The 22,986-nt window shown below is 37.0% G+C and overlaps 1 protein-coding gene across 1 annotated transcript; it reads left to right on the top strand.

The window, feature by feature from the left end:
• The first annotated feature begins 6,690 nt into the window (after window positions 1–6,690).
• Window positions 6,691–13,670, top strand: LOC134679707 (odorant receptor 4-like). Its single transcript, XM_063538648.1, has 7 exons — window positions 6,691–7,236; window positions 7,455–7,550; window positions 7,909–8,101; window positions 9,329–9,431; window positions 10,713–10,814; window positions 12,750–12,902; window positions 13,517–13,670. Exons 1-7 carry the CDS (start codon window positions 6,711–6,713, stop codon window positions 13,574–13,576), a joined length of 1,233 nt encoding a protein of 410 aa, XP_063394718.1. The 5' UTR covers window positions 6,691–6,710; the 3' UTR covers window positions 13,577–13,670.
• Window positions 13,671–22,986: the final 9,316 nt, after the last annotated feature.

The following is a 22,986-nucleotide window of genomic DNA, read 5'->3' as shown; positions in this document are numbered from 1 at the left end:
CATTCACAAAAGTGACATTGGATGAAGTGGAACTGCTGATGAAGATCAGAACGAAACTCTTCAACGACGCATAGTTCACGTTTGTCGATTTGTCCTCTTCGTTATGTTTGTTAAGCAAGACAAGTTTATAAGCTGCATTTTTGTCAATCTCGAGTTCTGATGATGGGATCCATGAGGAATCGAGGGAACTCCTCAAATCTTAAAGGCATACATATAGTGATTTTTGTGTTTTTATTTACAAATCAAGCATATACATTCACAAAAGTGACATTGGATGAAGTGGAACTGCTGATGAAGATCAGAACGGAACTCTTCAACGATGCATAGTTCACGTTTGGCGATTTGTCCTCTTCGTTATGTTTGTTAAGCAAGATAAGTTTATAAGCTGCATTTTTGTCAATCTCGAGTTCTGATGATGGGATCCATGAGAAATCGAGGGAACTCCTCAAACCTTAAAGGCATGCGTATAGTGACTTTTGGATTTACATCAGAAAATCAAGCATTTTCATTAAAAACTGTCGCATTTGATGAAGTGGAACTGCTGATGATGATTAGAACAGAACTCTTCAATGATGCATAGTACACGTTTGGCGATTTAGATTTTGACTTGGATTGGGACTGGGGCTGGGACCCGGACCCAGACTCGGGCCCGGACTTGGACCCGGACTGTGACTCGGACCCGGACCTAGACTCAAACCCGGAGTCGGACCTGGACCTGGATCCCGGCTCTTATCTGAACCTGAACCCGGACCTAACCTGACCTGACCTTGCACCAAACCTGAGTTCCACTAGGTACTGCGAGGGTTCAACATCAGCTCTATCTTGGGTACTGCGCTCCCAAGTGCTCATCAAGACGTGTCGAATGACCAAAACAGCATGTGTCTATGTTGCATCAAACCTGAGTTCCAGTAGGTACTGCGAGGGTTCAGCATCAGCTCTATCTTGGGTACTGCTTTCCCAAGTGCTCATCAAGACGTGTCGAATGACCAAAACAGCGTGTGTCTATGTTGCACCAAACCTGAGTTCCACTAGGTACTGCGAAGGTTCATCATCAGCTCTATCTTAGTAACCACTTTTCCAAGTGTTCATCAAGACGTGTTGAATGACCAAAACAGCGTGTGTCTATGTTGCACCAAACCTGAGTTCCACTAGGTGCTGCGAGGGTTCAGCATCAGCTCTATCTTGGGTACTGCTCTCCCAAGTCCTCATCAAGACGTGTCGAATGACCAAAACAGCGTGTGTCTATGTTGCACCAAACCTGAGTTCCACTAGGTGCTGCGAGGGTTCAGCATCAGCTCTATCTTGGGTACTGCTCTTCCAAGTGCTCATCAAGACGTGTTGGATGACCAAAACAGCATGTGTCTATGTTGCACCAAACCTGAGTTCCACTAGGTGCTGCGAGGGTTCAGCATCAGCTCTATCTTGGGTACTGCCCTCCCAAGTCCTCATCAAAACGTGTCGAATGACCAAAACAGCGTGTGTCTATGTTGCACCAAACCTGAGTTCCACTAGTTACTGCGAGGGTTCAGCATCAGCTCTATCTTGGGTACTGCTCTTCCAAGTGCTCATCAAGACGTGTTGGATGACCAAAACAGCGTGTGTCTATGTTGCACCAAACCTGAGTTCCACTAGGTGCTGCGAGGGTTCAGCATCAGCTCGATCTTGGGTACTGCCCTCCCAAGTCCTCATCAAAACGTGTCGAATGACCAAAACAGCGTGTGTCTATGTTGCACCAAACCTGAGTTCCACTAGGTGCTGCGAGGGTTCAACATCAGCTCTATCTTGGGTACTGCCCTCCCAAGTCCTCATCAAGACGTGTCGAATGACCAAAACAGCGTGAGTCTATGTTGCACCAAACCTGAGTTCCACTAGGTACTGCGAGGGTTCAGCATCAGCTCTATCTTGGGTACTGCCCTCCCAAGTCCTCATGAAGACGTGTCGAATGACCAAAACAGCGTGTGTCTATGTTGCATCAAACCTGAGTTCCACTAGGTACTGCGATGGTCCAGCATCAGCTCTATCTTGAGTTCTGCTCTCCCAAGTGCTCACCAAGACGAGTTGGATGACCAAAACTGCATGTGCCTATGTTGCTCCAAACCTGAGTTCCACTAGGTACTGCCAGGGTGAATAGACAGTAAGATTGTATGTTTACTTATTCACAGAAACTTGTTGTTAAATTGGGAATCGAATCGAAGGTGAGGTGGGTCAGAATCCAAAATTTTAATCATCATGGTGGACAATAAGGTCCCTTTATACAGAAGATGACACATTTTTCGATTATTTTTAGAAGGCATTGAAAATGATGTGGTGGACAGGTGGATGACACTCATTACAGGTGAACGATGACAAGAAACCAGGTTAACGGCAACGGACACAGGTTAATGACGCCTCTCGATAACCTGTCAATATTTTCATTGGAATTTGTACTTATTTCTCGATAACCTGCTTCTACTATCGATAACCTGGAGACAAAATATCTTTCACCTGTCCTTGATATCATTAACCTGAATTTCAAACGCCTATATCTCCTAAACTAATTGAAGGAATTGCTTCCCTTCCACATTTTCTAATAGTTAAAGTTGCCTTTTAACGATCCCAATAAAAAAAAATGCGAAAATGCAAAATTTTTGAAAAACGTTAACGTTAACCTGGCGGTGCCAACTTTTTGAGAAACGACCAGGTATATACATGTTTATAGCGTTATTCGTAAACGCGCTAAAATCCTGAATTAACAATTAAATTGTTTTTTATCTTAGCGCCACTTACACCATCCCACTAACCCGAGGGTAACCCGTTAAACCGTTACCCAGTGTTAAATTGTACTGGTAACAATGGTAACTCCAGGTTTAACCGGTTAACTTAGAGTTAAGTACCTATTATTCAACTTTGCCACTCCCACAGAAATATGAACACTCAACTAATTCTTTTGTTAATTGGATATTTCATGTTATTTCTACTCAAAATCACAAGCTCTTTCGGTCCTTACGCCCTTGCACCACTCCACTAACCCCGGTTAAGGTTTAACTGCTTAATCCCCGGGTTAGTGCGATGATGCAAGTGGCCCTTATAGAAGGAAAAATGTGTACTAAGATTTTTATTTCTATTCCGCTAGGTACCATTTGTTGTATACTCGTACGTATGACAATAACCCGGAATAAAAGGATCAAAAAATCAAATTCCACCAAGAAATGCCAACTAGATACCGTATTGCAGTATCGCAGCAGGAGGTGGAGGATGTTGCAATGTAAAAATATTGTTTCAGCTCTAGATGTTTTGACTTAATTCATTTTTGGAATCCATCTTGTTTTTTAACCATCTTGGCTCGGCGCCATGACGGAGATTTTATAGACTGGAATAGTTGAAAACTTAATGAGATTTTTAAGGAGTCTTATGACAAAGCTTTTTTTATTACATTGCGGATTTTTCGTTTGTTTCGGTTTATAAAGATAACACTAAAGCTTACAGAGGCTCAAAGATAGAATTTTTTTAAAGTGGTACAGTGTCGTTCATATGTGCATGGATAGATGCCGACCGTAATGCCTTAATATGACAGTTGAAACATCTCCATTCTCTTTTGAACGCTGGTGTAGGTACCTAATAATCGTATTTTAGTATCGGCAGGGTTTTGCACGAGTGATGTTAAAAAATTTCATGAGCTTTCCATTAAAAAGGTATGTAACCTACCTACTAGCTTTTAGCTAGCAATAGTAGCAGCGTAACTGTTGCGGCGTTACTGCTGCAGCGTTGTCGCAAGCACTATCACTGCTGTACAGTTGAAGTTACCGTCCGAATGTCACCTTATGCCAATTTTTAATTGGTTCTCATTTTTTATTTTCAAAGTTTAGTTAGAAATTGGCTGGTTCAAAGAGCTCCTCTTTCTGGACGGAATAAATCAGTTTTTGTCCCAAATAAATTACTTATTTTTCCGAAAACTTATGAAATGTTCGTTCGGTACAGAAAAGAAGATTTTTAAGGACATACGTTGAAATTGCGCTATATAAAAAATCAACAACAATCAAAATCGGCTCTTAATAATGCATGAAATATTTTCTATTAAATCTTAAAAATGACCTCTTCATACTAAAACGCTAGATTAATATATAAGTGAAGGTAAATTTACAAAATCTTTTAAATTATTGTAAGTATTATAACAATTAAATATTACATACGGCGGCTCTTAATAATACAGCAAGAGTATCAACACAAACACTTTATTATTCGTAATAATACTAATAATGTATGTACCTATACCTAATACAAATAAAGACTCGAAAAACATTACCCTGCCTATTGTCAGTCGGTAAAAAAATATATAATAAAAACCTATTTTTCCTTTCTTTTCTGTCGTCGCATTACTTAATAGGGAAATTCGGAGATTCCTTATAACGTCTTTAATAAGGGTTTTGTTTTATTAAAAATAAGATAAAGGAATATGGGTAATTTAATTAGCTCTCCGTCGATCCCTACGGGTATAATTATTATCGTTTGAGATATTTTTGTTGCTAAAATACCGAAATATTTTATAATATTATGATATAAAAGTAGATAGGTACGGTTTGAAAGCTGGTTATGATAGAAGGAAGTCCAACAAGAATTTTTTGGTTTTAAGGTGCCGTTCGGATTCAGACTGCACTAGCATTTCCGCTACAGTATTTCGGCGTGACGTTGCTGTAGACTGCATTGCTGCCGCAATTGCCGCAAATGTCAACATTTCGGGTACTTTCAAGGTCACAATAACATTTCGCTGTGTAGGTTTTATTGGAAGCAAATCGGGGAGTTGGCAGACCCCGCTGGCAATGGCGGGATGAACTAGACTCCTTTTTGAAGGAGTCGCCAGACACAGCATTGGAAAGTGATCTGTGGAGCGTTGGGGGAGACTTTTGCCCAGAAGTGGGACACGTAGGGCTCCAAATAATAACAATAATATTCTTTTCTTTGCAGTCAAAAAATTTGTTTCCAACCTATTTTGTAAGTAATTTGTCACAGTGATAATGATGAGGTCTCTAGCGGCTTTCATATTAATTGTGACTGTGACAAGGTACGAAATGGGTCGGAAATTAAATTCTTTACCTATATTACTTATTTGTAGGTATACAACATTGCTAATAGAAAGTTTCAAGTTTACGTGTTCCAAATTGAAAGGTTTAATTTTGTTGACGGTTTTTTTTTCGTTCCATTTTGATAAAATTCGGCTGGTTTCAAAAAAAATCCATTATGAGTGGAATAAATACAAAATTTCCTCTTCGGTTGTATTACTTACCTGTATACAACATTACTATTAGAAAGTGGTTCCATTTAAGATTTTGTATTCCATTTTTGATAATGATAAGTAACAATTGTGGACATGAACCAAGTGGGGTAAAATGACTGTCATATTGTATACATACCTACTTATCAAAACCACTAAGAACGTCAAAACCAAATGAGAAGACATCAAACTGTTTTTTGTCACATCAAATCAAATATATCAAAGAGGTGTCACCCGAGTAATTTAAAAATCCACTTTGTGTTATGGCTGTTGGTAGTCGGAAAGGCAAAGTATTTTGAAATAAATTGCCTGTACTAACTAAATATAACTACTTACTTACCTACATATAATTTTCATTTCTATATCAAGGAGCGTATTATGATTGTAATAATAGGTGGCGTTTCTGGTTAAACACAAATACCAAATACCATTATGGTTAAATGGTAGAAATGTCACAGGTCTCATCAATTACAAATGTAGATAAAATCCATCATATATACAATCAGAAAATGCCTCTAGAGAGAAAAGTAGCTGGTTGGATACCAGACATTCGACTATCATAATCTTTACTGTATAAAATTACTCATTTTGGTTGATAAAAGTCTAAACTTATGTACATTGTGTGGTATAACAATAATCTGAGTAGGTAGTTTAGGTTTGGATTTCTACCAAATCGTTTAACCAACTGTCTTGTTCTCACACATTTTCTCGTTGTAATTTTTTAGAACAACCCCTTAAATGAGAGGGGTGGTGAGTACATTCTGGAACGTAACTAATTGAAATTAAAAAGGTTCATTTTGTAAACATGTTGTCGTATTTTTTAATCAATTTATGCTACCATTACAATGAATTGAGTTGTTGTTACAGAATTAGTTTTTTTTTTACATAAAACCAACATTTTTAAAAATCATTTAATGTTTTAAAATGTTAAGAAAAAATACAAAGCCTTTGAAAGTAGCTTTAAAGAAGATATACTAAAGTAATTTGTTTCAACCGTTACTATAATCACGCGCAATAAAGATATATATACCTACTATATAATATATATGATTTTTAATATGTTGCCGATTTTTTTCATCAGATTTATTTTGTACCTACATGTAGTACATTTGGTTCTCGATTATGTACATAATAAATACAATTTCTGGTAGTGTAAATACACTAGATACTAGAAATTGTGTTTATTATGTACGGAATCGAGAACTCAGTGCTACTACATGTACAAAATAAATCTGATGAAGAAAAAACTAAATAGCTATTTAGTTCTGTTTCTCCTAAGTTTCGTATTTATTCTACTCAGAGTGAGGACTAACTTCTTGAAACCAACTCAATGTTATCCAAATCTAAAGAAAAATAACTCGACAACAAAATAAAAATCAATCAGCACTTTTCTGCGTGATTGTCCAATCTAAAAATGGCAAAAAAAGACAATCATCATTTCCAACTCATTTAAACCCGCATCATGGAAGAAACCGTCCAAACTTTCCACCGGGTCCTCTCGGTCGCTGGAATCACCATCTTCGCCAAAAACAATTGGGACTCTAAACTATGGCTCTCTATACAAATCTTTAACGTCATCATCGGCTTCTTGACTATTGTTTTCACCACAGCTTTCGTAGTCGTCAACACATCCGACATGCTCGTCTGCATCCGAGGCGCTTGCATCTGGACAACTGGTCTAATCATGTTCATCTCTTTCTGTGTCTGTCTCATTTTCCGTAAGCAATTCAGGGAATTCCTCAACGAGATGGGCTTCAAAGACGCCATGTTGGAAATGCCGTTGATTGAATATGTTTCGAAATTAGAACGGGTCGGGCGCTTGAACGAGTTGAAAGGGATGGTGGTTGACTCCCAGGAGAAATTACTAAAACTAACTCGGGTATTGTTAAAAACTTACGTTTTCAGTGTGTGGGCGTGCGCGACGTTGTACTTGAGCGATTCTGTGTACAGTATGTTTACGAGGAAGGATGATGATTTGAGACTCTTGGGTAAGCTCGTTCGTTTTAATTATTTCTACGTGTTTCATAATTTATTTCGGTCGAATCCCTTGACGGTTGTCTGCATTAAGAAATTGATAATAGGAGGAGTTCTGTCTTTATTACATTTTTGTGAGGCAATCGATTTAAAAACAGTTAATTATGTACATTACCCAGAAAGTACCTATGTAATAGAGGAGTAAGTATGTATTTTGTAACTATTTTTTCAGGGTTCGAGATGTGGGTTCCTTGGAGTCTCGAGAATTTCAACGTTTACTTAATAACTTACTTTTTCAACGCCTACTCTGGATATTTGTGTTGCATAGGTAAGTGTGTTTAATAGCCGATACAGATCTGATGGACTGCAACCCGACTACAATTTATAAGTATTGGAACTGCACGCCGACTGCATATCAACTTGGCGCGTAGTTCTCATATAAGTTGCAATTGGGTTTCAGTCTGTCTGTCCTTCATCATCATCATCATTATTTCAGCCTATATACGTCCCACTGCTGAGCACAGGCCTCCTCTCATGCGCGAGAGGGAATGTCTGTCCTTAAACCTATAAAAAAAAACAAATAAGCCATCAGGCCATAAATAAACGTAAGTTTTACGCGATGAAGTCCCGTGTTAGTTTTAAAATTATGACCTGAAAGAAAAGTTAATAATTACATTTATTTGCAGCTTACCCAGGCTTCCAACTAACAATTATCCTGCTGATCAGCCAGACGGTCAGACAGCTGCGGATCCTCACCTTCATCCTGCAGCACCTGGACGAGCTGGTTCTGGAGATCACCGGTCAGAGGGGCGACAAGTGGCAGGCGTACTGCACGGCCATATTTTCGCAGTGTGTCGACCATTATATTAAGCTTAAGCGGTAAATTAACTTACCTACTTTAATCTGGCGTTACACTTATTGTTTTACCAAGCAGATATCAGTCATATCACTCTTAACCAATTGAGCTACCGGAACTTTCCAGAAGCAGGCAAATTTTACCATTCCTGATTATAAAAAAAGCGTTTGAACACATGAAAATTTCACGATTTTTAAATATTTCAACTGGAAAATGGGACATAGATAATTATACGCTAATAAGTCTCGTTTTATAATTAATAATGAAAATTCAATTCTCAGAACTATGATGTTAATTGATGAATCAGTCAGTCAGTCAATCAGGACACTTGCATTTATATTTATAGATTACCATTTTCAAACAAAGGAACACAAGTAACTAGGTACGTATTAATAATACAGCCAATCAAAATAGATGCTTGCATTTGACGGCTAATTGAAATAGTCACTAATATTGCAAACGTGCTATTTAAATTATAATTTGCAAATTGTATGCCAACATTCCGTACCAATGAAATAATCATTCGGCTCGTGAAACGCATACACTGCAAGTAACCAGCAGATTACATTTGCAATACGGATAATCAATGAAATAACATTGAAAGCTGGTGGTTATGTTAATTAAATACACATAATTTTTTATGTTACATACCTATTTAACTGGTGAATAAAGGAAACGTTCGGATTTAGACGGCATCAGTATTACTCTAGAGTGATATTACTACCAACTATTACTATTATTACTATTACTATTGCTGCTGCAATTGTCAAAAATACGGGCAGCAGCATAGATTTTGACATTTGTGGCAGCAATGCAGTCGGCACTAACTTGTGTATACCTATTGTCTGAATCCGAACAGTACCTTTAGAGTGCAAATTGCAGTAGCTTAGTAACTTTGTCGTATATAATAGGCTATTCAATTGACAACGATAGGTTTGAAGTTACACCTTGTTATTTTTTTTTTCTTTTTGCCGCCCCAAAAATTTTCATGGTCTCCCCTAATTACACACCTACTACTTTTTTTTATTTATACACATACTGCCGGATTCGAACTTTAAGATACGTAATTAATAGATCTAGAAACGATATGGATTAGATGTGTCAGTGTCAAAAGTGACGTATTTTTTGAAGAAACGTCACATTTGACACTGACATATTTAACCCATGTCGTCTCTAGATTAATTGACGTATCTCAAAGTTAGAATCGGGCCGATACTAATAATATTACAACAAAGCTTGCCATTTCTCAGTTTCAGCAACAAACTAAATGTGATCTGCCGCCCGTTCTACTTGGCCCTAATCCTCGACGCCATCATGTTGGTGTGTGTGTGCTCTGTGAAGATTGCCATCTCCGTGAGTAAACAGCTTTCAATGAAATGTAGTGTCAAGGGGGTCGCGATGCCGCGGCCGATATAGGCTTACAAAGAGGAAGTTAAGGTTGATAAAATATTAAAATTACAAAAAACTAACATAAGATAATAATATTTTATTGCACAGAAAGAATACAGTGGTAAATGACACGAGTTTCTGGTAAGAGTTGTGCATAACTAACTTGACATTCAGAGATTCCAGAAGTCCCCGCAATAGGCTAGTCCTGTATCGCGAGAGACCAGAATTGTACTCGTATATTGTACTTATATGTTTACTTGCTATACGGTTTGGGGTATTAGGTGTAATTTTGAATTCACCTTACGGCATATTATATCTTATAATTCAATTTTAACTTACATTATATTACATTTTTTTAGTAAAATAGTCCAATAAAATATAAATAGTTTGAGATGTTATATTTGTAAGCCTCTCTATATTTATATTGAAAAAGACCTGGCAGAGGCTAAAATACGTAAATTTTGTATAAATCTAAATATCAGAATTTAGCTAGTTTAAAATTTCAACACTAGAATCCATATATTATAAAAATTCTGTGACAATTTTCTCATTCCGACAGTATCTCAAGTTGCATTTGGCAAGTAAAAAACATGTTCTATAAAGCACTAGGGCGCCAAAGAGCTCAATTGTCATTCCAAACGCACGAGTAAATTAGAAACCCAGTATAAGTGCCATCTCTGATACACATACCTATTACGGAATTGGAGGTCGCAATACACTGGCTCGCCCGAGATTTCGAGAACTCTCTGGCGGTTCAGTAAATTCTGGAAGCGTATTCAGATTTTAAAAATACTATACTGATTTTATATTAGTCTAATTGAAACGTTCCTTGACAAGTTTTAACAGAGTAGAACTGTACAAAACAGCCTGCACAATTTTCAGCAAGTTTTTTAAGTAATAGTAGTAGTAGTAGATACAAGAACGAAAATTAGGATATTCGCAACGAGTGGCGATAGATTAAAAATTTAAAACACGACCGAAGAGAATCGACGCGAGTTACGAATTACCTTTTCGCACGAGTATTGTACAATGTTTTACATTGCATATTATGGCCCTTTAAATTTTCGACATATGCACGTATTGTGCCAATTACCGCACTAGGGCGCTTTAGCAGGACCATTTATGTAGGTACTGTAAAAGTACTTTTGTACTTTGTGCCACCAGTGCTTCAAATCAAATGAAGTCTATTTTGTTTATTCTGAATCCGCCTCCAAACTTATCTTGATGCGTGCAATTCCTTTCCAGAATAAAACGTCTCCAGAAACGATGAAATACTACTTTCACGAGTTCTGTTTCATCATGGTTGTGCTTATGTTTTGCGCACTTGGACAACAGGTTGAGAACGAAGTAAGTAAAGGCATGTCAAAGAAGTATTTCCTCCATTTATATGAACATTTGAGGCTAGATATAGACTTTAATTTCTTAGGAAACAGTCCAAAGAACTTCGGACTAGACTAAACCTTTTGAAGATCATACCGATGCCAGAAGCGGTGGTATAAGTGCCGTGTTAAAGCAAATCGTTGATGGTAGGGAGCAACAGATCAGGTGCATTACATGCATACATTTGTATTGAAATAATGCTCCGTGCTAAGCACGTCGTGTGCGTCAAGGTCGTTGGTATAGCGCAAAAAGCCGCCTTCATTGGGTCCACTTTAGTACCTATTGGTTTAGCATCTGAGCCCGCACCCAACTGATTAAAATGTTAGACTAAAGTTTTACTGTGATTAATATTCCTGCAAAATTGAAATACTGTAATGATACCAGGTACAGTTGTGAATAATTGTTCTTTTAATGAATACGACCTTTTCTCGTAAATAATAAACGGAAACTCTCATAGTACGAAAGTTAGACGAATAATATATTTGTTATATAGTAACAGCACCAGTCATGGGACATTTAAGAGGAAATTTGGAGTATTTATGATATTTCCCTTATACATGTAAATGGTCTACCGCTTAGCGTGTTAAAAGATGAAAGTCCTATCCGTCTTTCATGTTTTAGGCGTGTTGTATCAAAGATACTGCAATTAGTTTCCACATATTTAACAAATTAAAACTATGCTTTATTTCTCCAGTCATGGACACTAAAGTTCCAGTAATGGGCCCCCGGTAATGGACGTGGATCCAGTAATGGGCCCCCTATAATGGACATTGCTCTATCAGTATAAAATATTGAAATGGGGAATAAATTACGGCAAAATAAAACAATTTTTGGTATAAGCTTTTATCGCTGAATGTATTTTTCTTTCCACAGCCAATTATTATTGTATTATCATCGAGACAATTCTAATATACCTAACACAATTAGTTAGGGTTTAATGCGATAAAGTTCCCATGGCCACCTCCTGTCTCCATCATCAGATCAGGTCCATGTTATCATAATATTGCATTATCATCCGATTTGCATACTTAATTACGTACTTACACAAAATTTCAACTGAATCGGAAATCGAAAAGTGGCTCAAATTCAGCTACCAAGATTGGACCCACACTAACTAACAGGGCAAGTTAAATAAAAGTTTGGAAAAACAATATTAATTTATCCGAAGTCCGAGAATACCTCCTGATTGACATATTTCTTAACTACATTTTATTTCTGTATTGTTTAAACATGAAATTATGGCATAGCAAGCATCATTCTGTCATTTGTCTCATCATAGGAGGTACGCGGTTTTACAGCTCCTATAATGGGATTGGGCCAAATACCACTATTTTTTTACATCTGTGGAGTCACAACATAGTGTGTTGTATACCTTATCTCATGGTAAATGCAATTAAAAAAACACATTCTAGTTTTCATCAAGTATTAATTAATTAAAATTTAATAAATTAACTCACCTCTCTTAGCGAAGTTGTTAAGAATTCGTAGTGGTATTTTTTTTCAGTGACATGACAACTTTTAGGTTGACGCCAATTTCTTAAAAAACAACCAAATTTAATAAAACCTCAAACTGAAGCAGCTCTAGGACTCTTATTTATGATAATATACAGCCAGTGTTTATAAACTACTTTTAGATACTTATTTTAGAAGAATTATGTTTTTTTGTCCCATTACTGGTTCCACGTCCATTATAGGGTCCACTACTATAATGGTTTTCTCAAATATAACTTGAATATAAATATCACAGGGACGAATTTTATAGAAAGGGTAAAGTTGTGTTAACATTATTAACTTGACTAATGACATACATATAATTTAGAATATTTTTCTTTTAGGTAGTTTGCAATAAAATGCTCAGGTGAGAGTATAATTAATTAAAATTATTGATTTGTTTCTTTTTAGTGCGCCAAGATAGAGACAGCAGTAACAGAAAACTGGTACATCTTCGACAGGACCCACAAGGTCCATGTGCTCATTTTCAAAATGGCGTTGAGCCAACGAATGCCTATTTACATATTTGGGACCATCCCTTTGTCAGCACCTACTTTTACCTGGGTATGGTAAAATAAATTTATATTCTTAGATAATCGTACGAAGTAAAAAACAGAAATTTATGTCAGTGCCTAAAAAAGACAGTGTATACAGGGTGATTCAGGAGACGTGAGCAGGACTAAGACTGCGCATTTTGTAAATTATAAGCAACTGTTTCGTATCAGTATTAGTGAGATTAACGTTAATTTTCTACTCGTGTTGAAAAAAAAAATTAATAAATTTATTTACGACATGCATGGTCACCCTAAAATTAGAATACTAAACTACTGATATTCTGTGTCAAATTGAATGTCATCACTGTCATCACGGTCTGGTTACTTTTGAAAACTCGTATCTCACTCAAGTTTGACGGTTTATTTTCTTCGTAATCAAAATGCTGTCATTACGGTTAAAGAGGTTTTATGTTTATTAATTAGGTCTTGTAGGGTAACCATGATTGTAGACAGTTAAATTTGCCCTCACGAAAAAATTAAAAATAGGAAAAAGTGTCGTTGTTTCACCTAAATACGACGGTGAACGATCAATTATCAGTTACTGAGTGTGCAGGATTAGTCCTGCTCACGTCTCATGAATCACCCTGTATAGAAATATAACAATTATGATTTTTCTTTTTTCAGTTTTTAAAAACCGGAATGTCCTTCTTCACTCTAGTTATGTCAGTATTGGATGAAAACTAGAAGATTTTTATGTAAGTTAAATTTATATGACTTAGGTTTACCTCTAGGTAGGTACCTAGGTATATTAGAACTGATTAAATGATACAAAAAATTCCTTATGGTTTTTTTATTGACCCATGATTTAAGTATGTACTTATTAAAAAAAATCTCCGTGAATCACTGTCACTAAACTTCAATTATGAAAAAGGTTACCCTAAAGGTAATCAAGGGAAAAAAAATTCTTCCAATATTTTTAATTTATTAATATTCAATGTTCGAAAAAAGCTACAAGTATGAATTAGGAAAAGCTAAAACGTACCTAGTAGTTATATATTTACAATTCACTCAATCAATAGAATTTTATGGAACTACGAGTGTATGCACAAATAGTCAGCCATAGTTCCATATAGTCTTCTTACATACTCGTCATATTCTTGAAACAAGCCGCTCATCCTTAAAAATGGCCGCCAATAACTCTTACAACGAAAACAACATTCAATACATTAAGCGTGTTGCAATATTCCCGCTTATCCACGATAAATAAATTCGCCTAATAAAGATTTATTCAAGTTCCGAGATAATATTTATGAGGCAACTCCATTAACAGAATCGGACCCATTAACTAGGAAAATAATCCTCTAAGCCACTGAAAGGATAAATTGTTTCTTAAGGGCCCCACAGATTACCAGTTCGCCGGACGATATCAGACTGTCAGTTGTTCGGAGCTGTCAAATTTTGCGTTTAATTGACAAGCTGATATCGTTCGACGAACTGGTAATCTGTGGGCCCCTTTACTGAATAGCAGGATGCAGTAGGGCTAAGTTGGTCGCCTTTTTGAGCCTTTTTATCATCTTTCACCATGCCTGTCACATTCTAACTAGTATGAAAGTGCGAAAGTGACGCATGACATGACAAGTGATAAAAATGCGACCATGATATCCGTGCTGATTTGCTTATTTAACCCCAGTAGCACAGAATTAGTACTAGGTACAGAAGACTCTCTAACTAAACGCGTCTGTTACGATCAGCACAGATATGGCCGCTAGGTGGCGACAGCGCCACGTGCGGCTTATGGCTTTCCCCAAAATTGGGGTGGAACGGATGTACATTTAGCTAAGCCTGTAGCAAAGCGACGAAATCGCAGAGTGAGCCACGCCTGCCAGTAGGTAAGTACCTACTCTAATTCTTAAAATACAATATATGAGATAGTTAGAGTTAGACCAAGAAAAGTATGCAGAGATTTTGATAGCACACGCAGTGCAAGTGTAATTTTAAACGTCAAACATCTCTGATATTATAACGTATAAATACAGTGCAAATGTTTTTTATATGTCAAACTTCTATGAAATTATGAGTGTTTAAATAACACTCGCACTGCGCGTGCTATCAAAATTTGTGTAGTCTTTTCTTGGTCTAATTTTAGTTAGACGAAACCATACAATATAATTACTTATTCACTTAATCAGGTCATACCTTTATTGGAGTGTCATTGAACTACCTAATACTGCCTTTTTAAACTTAGCGAAATTTTTGGTGCACATTTAGTACCTATAAATAAATTATATCTCAGGTTGCATGATTTTATCTATTTTGAAATGATGTGATTTCGTGCAGGGTGTACTCATAGTACCTACATGGGAAAATAGGTAAGTATAAATCTTTTTACAACAAATTCATCAAAAATTCATCTAGGTATATGCAAAGTTTGCGTATTGAGGAACAAAGGCTCTTGGGACTTGGGAGTTCGCTTGGCAACTGATTCCAAGAATTGGCGTCGATAGGCATTAGATTATACGAAACCGACTACCATTTGATTTTCCGACCCAGAGGGAAAACTAGGCCTTTCTGGGATTAGTCCGGTTTCCTAACGATATTTTCTTTCACCGATAACCGACTGGTAAATTAAATGATAACCAAACCATATCAATAACCAAATATCCACAGTAAATACAAATGCAATTAAGTCCAGCGTTCTAATCTAGAAAAATATTTTGAAATTGGAAATATTGATTCAATTTTATTGATGCAATAAAATATAAGGTATATGTAATTATTGTCGTCTATGATTTATATAAAACGACGTTGTCGACAGATTTACATATGTATTCTGGCACTCGAAATTGTTAGTAACTAGAGGACATTATACGGAGCCTTCACAACGCCCCACAGTACATTTTTTATTGCATTCTGAACAGTAAAAGTGAAGGTATATCTCTGTACTTAGGGCATACTGAAAATTCCTGGACTGGCCACTTAGAAAAAATTAGTCGTCTCATAATTATATCAGAATCCAGAAATTTTCAGTACGGCCCACGTATACGACTATTAATACGGTTCTATAAGTAACTACTTCGTGATCCTTAAGAGGAAATATTAATGGTAATTTTTCCATACAAACGTTCTCGACATTTTTTTCTCTGGATTTTGGCCCTAGATGAATAACATTTTTGTGAGTTCAATGTTACTTGTACCTGTCTCTGTACATTTTGCTTTTTTGATATTCTTGTTTTTATAAGAACTAGGTTACTAGAAACGGCCAAATAAATGCGTTGTAAACAGACGCCTAGTATACAAATGCAAACCATAATTTTTCACTAGCTGGGTCAAACACAAAACTTTGTTGACATATTTCCTGTAGACATACCCAAAAGTTAAGGGTTATAGAGGTCATTATTCTTATTTAATATGTGGATAAGGGTTCGATAAATAAGAAAATTTACCTTTATAGCCCTTAACTTTTGGGTATGTCAGAGTAACCGGGAAGGAAAGGAAAGACGTGTTTGTTTGACCCAGCTGTGAAATAATATTATTCTGGAGCAAATGACACATTAAATGTTGTATGTAAACACTTGGCAAAGACGAGATAATTTCGTACAAAAACACGATATTGTTTTCTAATAAATCAGTAACTAGGCAGTAAACAAAATACTTCACCCAGTAAATGTAACATGAGTACCTAACCTAACAACGTTATTTTCGGCGCTCAAAATAAAACAAGCAAAATGTAAGTATTTAACCCTGTTTAAGGCATAAGGGTATCTGAAATTACGCAAAATTGAACCGTATCACTTTGAAATAAAGTTAAAAACCAGGTGGGAAATATTTCCCTCTGCCAGATAAAGGCTTAAAGGTCAAACCAACGCAATTATCCTGTTTAAGTAACTTGATTCCATTTCAAATTGGGTTAATAAGGCGGTTCTTATAATGTATGTACTTATTATTATTTGTATCTCCTTGGATTTCACGGATCTATAGATCCCGGTCTTTTGTTTTTCCATTAAGTATTTTGAACATTGTAAACAAATCACTGTGATGTGGTCCTGGCGGGGAATGGAAATGATCAAATGGACAGAAATAATCACAAACGAAGAAGTGTTAAAAAGAGTAGGAGAGAAAAGGCAACTGTTGAGGATAATAGAGAGTAGGAGAGGGAAAATGATTGGTCATCTTATACGACATATGACGCTTTTATAAATAACATAATAGAAGGAAAGATTGCCGGCAAGAGAGGAAGAGGAAGGCCGAGGATAAGCTACATAACACAAATAAAAGAAAAGGTATTTGTAATGTCGTATAAGAAAATCAAGGAGGCGGCCCGTTATTTAGGGTTGTCAAAAATTAAGTGATTATCTTATCTGTAGTCGTGCACGCCAAAGGAAGTCAAGTGATGCCAACCCTAATTAATTGCTCGGAGCAATGCTGAGCCGAACGGAACCATCAGGGGTGCGAAACTCCTGACTTCGGTCAAACTCGGCTCCGCTCGGCTCAGCATTGCTCCGAGCAATTATTAGGGTTGGCACCACTTGACTTCCTTTTGCGTGCACGACCACAGATAAGATTATCACTTGATTTTTGACAACCCTAAATAGTCGAAAGGGATAGTGCCATATATTAGAAAGGGCCAGCATTTTTCGACCCTGAACCGCTGACAAACTTCGGTTTTGTAGGAAGTTTCCTTTCTGTATGGTAGTACTATTAATTATTCTGTGACGGAACCGAGTTCGACCGAAGTCAGGAGTGTCTCCCTACTGCTGAAACGTCGGAATTTAAGGTAAAAATAATGAAAGTATATCGCGGTAGACCCGGTCGTATAATTAAATATATATAAATGCGAGAATTTATACTGTTATAGTATACACCGACACCTATACTCACTATCACATACTCGTATACACTGTACGATTTGACACCGAGTATCGGTCTTTTGTCTCGCGGGACCTGCATTGTGCGAGAAGGACTCTTCTTAACAAGCGCAGAGTAACCCTGGACAGAGTGTTTAGTTTCTTTGTTTAGTCAATTGATGTTGAAGTTAAAAGTATTAGGATGGTATAAGAATTTTTAGTTCCTACTCGTGTTAAAAATAAATAGTACCTACCTATCCCTTGTGAAATAATGTATTGGATCCCATACATTGAACGACCCTTCTCTTTCTACACTGTGAATATGTGTTGTTGTTATTGCTTAATAAAAACGTCGACATGTATTTACTTAATAATTACATCCAAATTACGAAACAGGAATTTCATTAAAGGGTGACTCACGTTAGACCGGGCCGTGTCCGGGCCGGAGCTTCCGGCGCGTCGTTTTCTATGGAAATCATCACGTGATCGCCTGTCATGTCATACAAAAGTAAGCGCCGGAAGCTCCGGCCTGGACACGGTCCAGTCTAACGCGAGTCATTCTTAAAACTAGCTTCTAGTATCAGTCGAGATGACGTTTTGTCGAGTGTGTACCTAATCAAATGCCGCAATGGCGGTAGTATTATAACTTTGCAGTGCCTGAACACATCATAAAGAGCTTAATGTATTGTGTGGAGTGTGTAGTGGAAGCAATGTATGTAACTGTGCGTAATTGGGCATTAAAAACATTCTTGTGATGTTTTTATTAATCAATATTTTTATAAACCGATTTTTTTGTATTTTAATGCCATACATTATGTAGCAGTCATATTATAAACTAGGTAGGTACTACTAAAATGTAAAAAACTGGCATATTGGTACTCTGTTCACGGGTATAACCCGTCAACAAGCACAATATCGACGCCGCGGCGCTGACGACTTCGTGTCGTGCAATCAACACGAATTTATTCCCTGGCGAACGAATCAGGCAATAGTGTTGCGCTGTAGAAATATCCGGGAATTGCCTAGCATATTTCCGGAATATTTACTTCTTTATAGGAATATTCTCAAAGCAAAGTAGGTTTTTAAAAGCATCGACAACGCGTTCCACCATTCTTTATTTAGTCAACGGCAATCCATCTTATCTGTAATGTCCGGCTACCACTTACCAAAACCATTTACCGAACAATGTCATGCTCTATAAAACCCACTTTTGACATTCGCGAAATCATCATGATGGCAGTAATTTTTTAAAAGGAGAAGTGTGTAATTGTGTACACTCGCGTTATTGTTTTCTAATTATATCCAATATTCCTTAACCGAATATTGCACATCACTATCAGTTTATTTCTTCGAAATTGAACCTTATTTCAACCACCTTAAAGATCCGATTTTCAAAGTACATTCGTTCCCCTTTTGATATTTTACGGGTTTAGATGAAGGCTTGGTTAATGTAGAATGACGTTTTTGTTACGTCATTGTGTTGATTTCCGTTACAAAGAATGTTTTCGGGTTGGTTCAACACTTTTAACCGACTTCGGGATTTGAAGGAAGTTTTTCAATTCCGATCTAGGTATATGTATTTTCCCTGAATTCTCGACGACCGCTGAACCGAATTGGATTTTTTTTTATTTTAAATAATACAATAGTAATAATACCACTTCTACATAATCTACTTACATCTTTTAATAATCAAGGCCTGGATCCATACCGTTCTACCGTGAACCGTGAGTCATCCTGAGGCTGTGTTTCTACCAGAGACGTGCCAGGTACGTGGGTGGTGCGAGCTTGCGTTGCTAGGGTGTATAAGGTAAACGTACTAATGCTCGACATGCTAATGCCAAATAGATGACACCTTACTGTCACCTATATTGACAATGACTTAAGTTTTAAGATGACATGTACTGGGACCGTGTGGAGCACCAGTAGGTTTACTTTAGCGGGCGGAGATGTATTCGCTCGCTTAATTACCTACGCATCCCTCGCACACATCCATCCCTTGTTTTTTATGTACAATAACCTCGCTCTGCTGAGCTGTTTCCACTAAAGCTGCGCTGAGCGAACTTAGGTAAATGAAGTATTTCCATTGGTTCATGACAAACACATCCCTCGAGCACACCCTCGCACATCTCTGGTGGAAACGCAGCCTTAACTTTTTGAACGCCAAACGGCGCATCCATTTGCTGTGCTACTGATGCCACGGGGGTAAAATTTAGTTTTATGAAAAAATAATGCCAACCTAAAACTGCATCGGCTTTGGCCTCGTTGTCACGATTTTGCGTTGACGTCAATTGCCGTCTGTGGCGTTCAAAAGGTTAAGTATGTGACTTCTGAAGTAATACAGTGAAGCAAAACAATGAACAGTAAGACCGGACTAATTACCTACATAGCAATTAGCTGCTATTAAGTTGTTACACGCGAACATTTGTACAGAGTAAATTTGGTGTTGACACACTGGCTTCTAGAGTATCAAACCTTCCTCTTTTGTCATGGCCAGTTGTTAGAATTGACCATTTCGTTATGTGGCAATTATGTCATGAAATGATCGGTTGGCCAAATCATGAAAAAGTCAAACCATGCCATGAAGTGGTCAATTCATGGCATTTCATGAAATAATAAAAATCTAGGATCTGGTGCCAGTTCGGTATGAGTCCGCCCTTAAGAGTCCCTTAATAAGTTTTTTTATTAGAGCCACGTTTCACAGAGCCACTAGTTTATTTTCAACGATATAGACAATAATTTGAGCGACTATTTTTATTAATATTTTAAACAAGCGTTACAAACAAGCTCTTAAAACCTATAACTTAATCTATGAAGTCCTAATCATACGCACGAAGTAATAATACACAGATTAAAGGATTAAACTCTCGTTAGACCGGGCCGTGTCCGGGGCGGCGCTTCCGGCGCTTACTTTTCAATGACATGACACGCGATCACGTGACGCTTTCCATAGAAAACGATGCGCCGAAAATTCCGGCCCAGACACGGCCCGGTCTAACGTGAGTCATCCTTAAAGTTAACGATTCCAAATAAATAACTTCATTAATTATACTTTATTTTGTATGTCATTTTCCACGACATTATGTCCCACTCACACGGCCGCCAAATAGCTGGCCGTTAAACAAATCGAATCAATTTGGACCCCGAGCTCGTTAATTAAAACGCAGTTACGAACCCTTCTTACACCCTAATTTATAAATGTTATTCAGCCCGGAAGGCATTATGTGGTTGGTGCGGTTACATTTGTGTTAACCTTTGCATCTGTCCGTGTGTTTGGGCCTTTATCTAAGTCTTGGTGATGAACTTATCTGGTTTTGTAGTTTGGATTTGAGAGGAGTTCAAAAACGTGATGGCTTGAAAGCCAAGCTATTTATTAACGAACTGGCTTGGCTTTCATTAAACAATATTAACTTAAAATACTTAACAGCAACTTTACTATAGTCCACTATAAATCACTGAGGCGAATTAAAACAGAGGTAAGTTGAAACAACGTCAATTTTGCGGTAGGTATTTATAATCATCTTGAGGCAAGGACGCATATTGAGATACCAGCGGCCGATGGAATGAGACTAAATATCATTTTTAGGGTTCCGTACCTCAAAAGGAAAAAACGGAACCCTTATAGGATCACTCGTGCGTCTGTCTGTCCGTCTGTCCGTCTGTCACAGCCAATTTGCTCCGAAACTACCGGACCAATTAAGTTGAAATTTGGTACACATATGTAAGTCTGTGACCCAAAGACGGATATGTAACGTCAACAAATGAATTTTAAACATAGGGGCTACTTTTGGGGGGTAAACGATAAAATTAAAAAACAAAGTTTTGAAAACTATATCGTGTTACATATCAAACGAAAGAGCTCATTTTGAGAATCTCAAATATATTTTTCTTATAAATTTACGATAAAACGTTTAGAAGTTATTCAAGAAAATAGACAAAAAATGACCATTCCCCCCCTCTATCTCCGAAACTACTGGGTCTAAAATTCTGAAAAAATACACAAAATAGTCCTTTACCTAAAGATGTCAGGAAAACCTATCAGAAATCTAGAGTCAAGCGTGAGTCGGATTTAAGAACAAAAATGCGGTTAACCTTTTTTTAGGGACACAGCCGCAATGGTTTAAGTGAAACGTGATGTAGACAGCTATTGCGAAGGCCCTAGGCCGATAGCTAGGCCCGAAGCTCCCCAAAGAGGCGTGCCTTTAGCTTCAAGCGAGAGTCGGACTGAAGACAAAAAATGCGACTAGGCTGTATCTGGCACATAGTCGCAATGGTACTTGTAGCACAGTCAACAGCAGAAGTTGCTAACCGGCCGAGGCAGGGACAGGAACCGGTTACCTTAACCGGGGTTTTTCATAGGGTTATTTTAGAAGCGGTTGTAAAAACCCCTACCATAACGGTAACCGTATGATAAGGTAACACTTTGATTCGGTAACCGTATCAGATACGGTTAACCTCTGTTACCGGTAACCGAAATAAAAACCCAGTCTATTCAGTTACCTCATTATAAGGTTTTTGACTAGTTCAAACGATTGCAATCTTTACGCCCACTTAAATTCAACTTGTTATTGAATAACCGAGGTTGGCATGGGCGATCTATGAAGCCTCCAGCACAAACAAGTTTTTTTGCCGTTCCTTTGCTTATCTTTATACCTACCCGTGTGGTGTGTTCTTATTTTAAATCTTATTATATTATAAATAAAATAATTAAAATAAATAATGTTAATAAATAAATAATTTAAATAAAATATATAAAGTAATAAAAAAATAATAAAAAAAAATATATATATAAAAATAAAAATAAAATATATAGAAAAAAAAAAAAAAAAAAAAATAATTAAAATAAATAAAATAAATAAAATAAATAAAATACAATAAATAACATATATAATATATAAAATAAATAAAATAAATACTTCCGGTCCTGTAATAATAAAATTATAGGTCGTCCGTTTAAAACGAATCCTCAGCCCGCAAGTAGCTTCCGAGCCTCGACAATAATGTACTAAAAATGTAGCAAACCAATAAGCAACGGATAATAAAGGTTACCATAACTGAATGAAAACCTGTTGAAAACCCTTAACAATGTTAGGGTTACCGTTTCAATAAGCTTACCATTACAATCAGGTAACCGTATGATAGGGTTACCGAATGATAAGGTAACCGAAACGATTGGGTTACCGAATTGATAGGATTAAGCGTAAAGAGGGGTTTTCCGGTCCTTGGGCCGAGGTGTTCAAAATTACCTTGACATGCTCTTATTGTCTTAACTATAAAGTCGCGTCCAGATCATTTTAAACCACTCTCCCGCTT

Source organism: Cydia fagiglandana, chromosome 2, assembly GCF_963556715.1.
Source record: "Cydia fagiglandana chromosome 2, ilCydFagi1.1, whole genome shotgun sequence".
NCBI lineage: Eukaryota > Metazoa > Arthropoda > Insecta > Lepidoptera > Tortricidae > Cydia > Cydia fagiglandana.
Note: the sequence above shows the minus strand (reverse complement) of the source record. Positions and strands in the feature narration are given on the sequence as shown.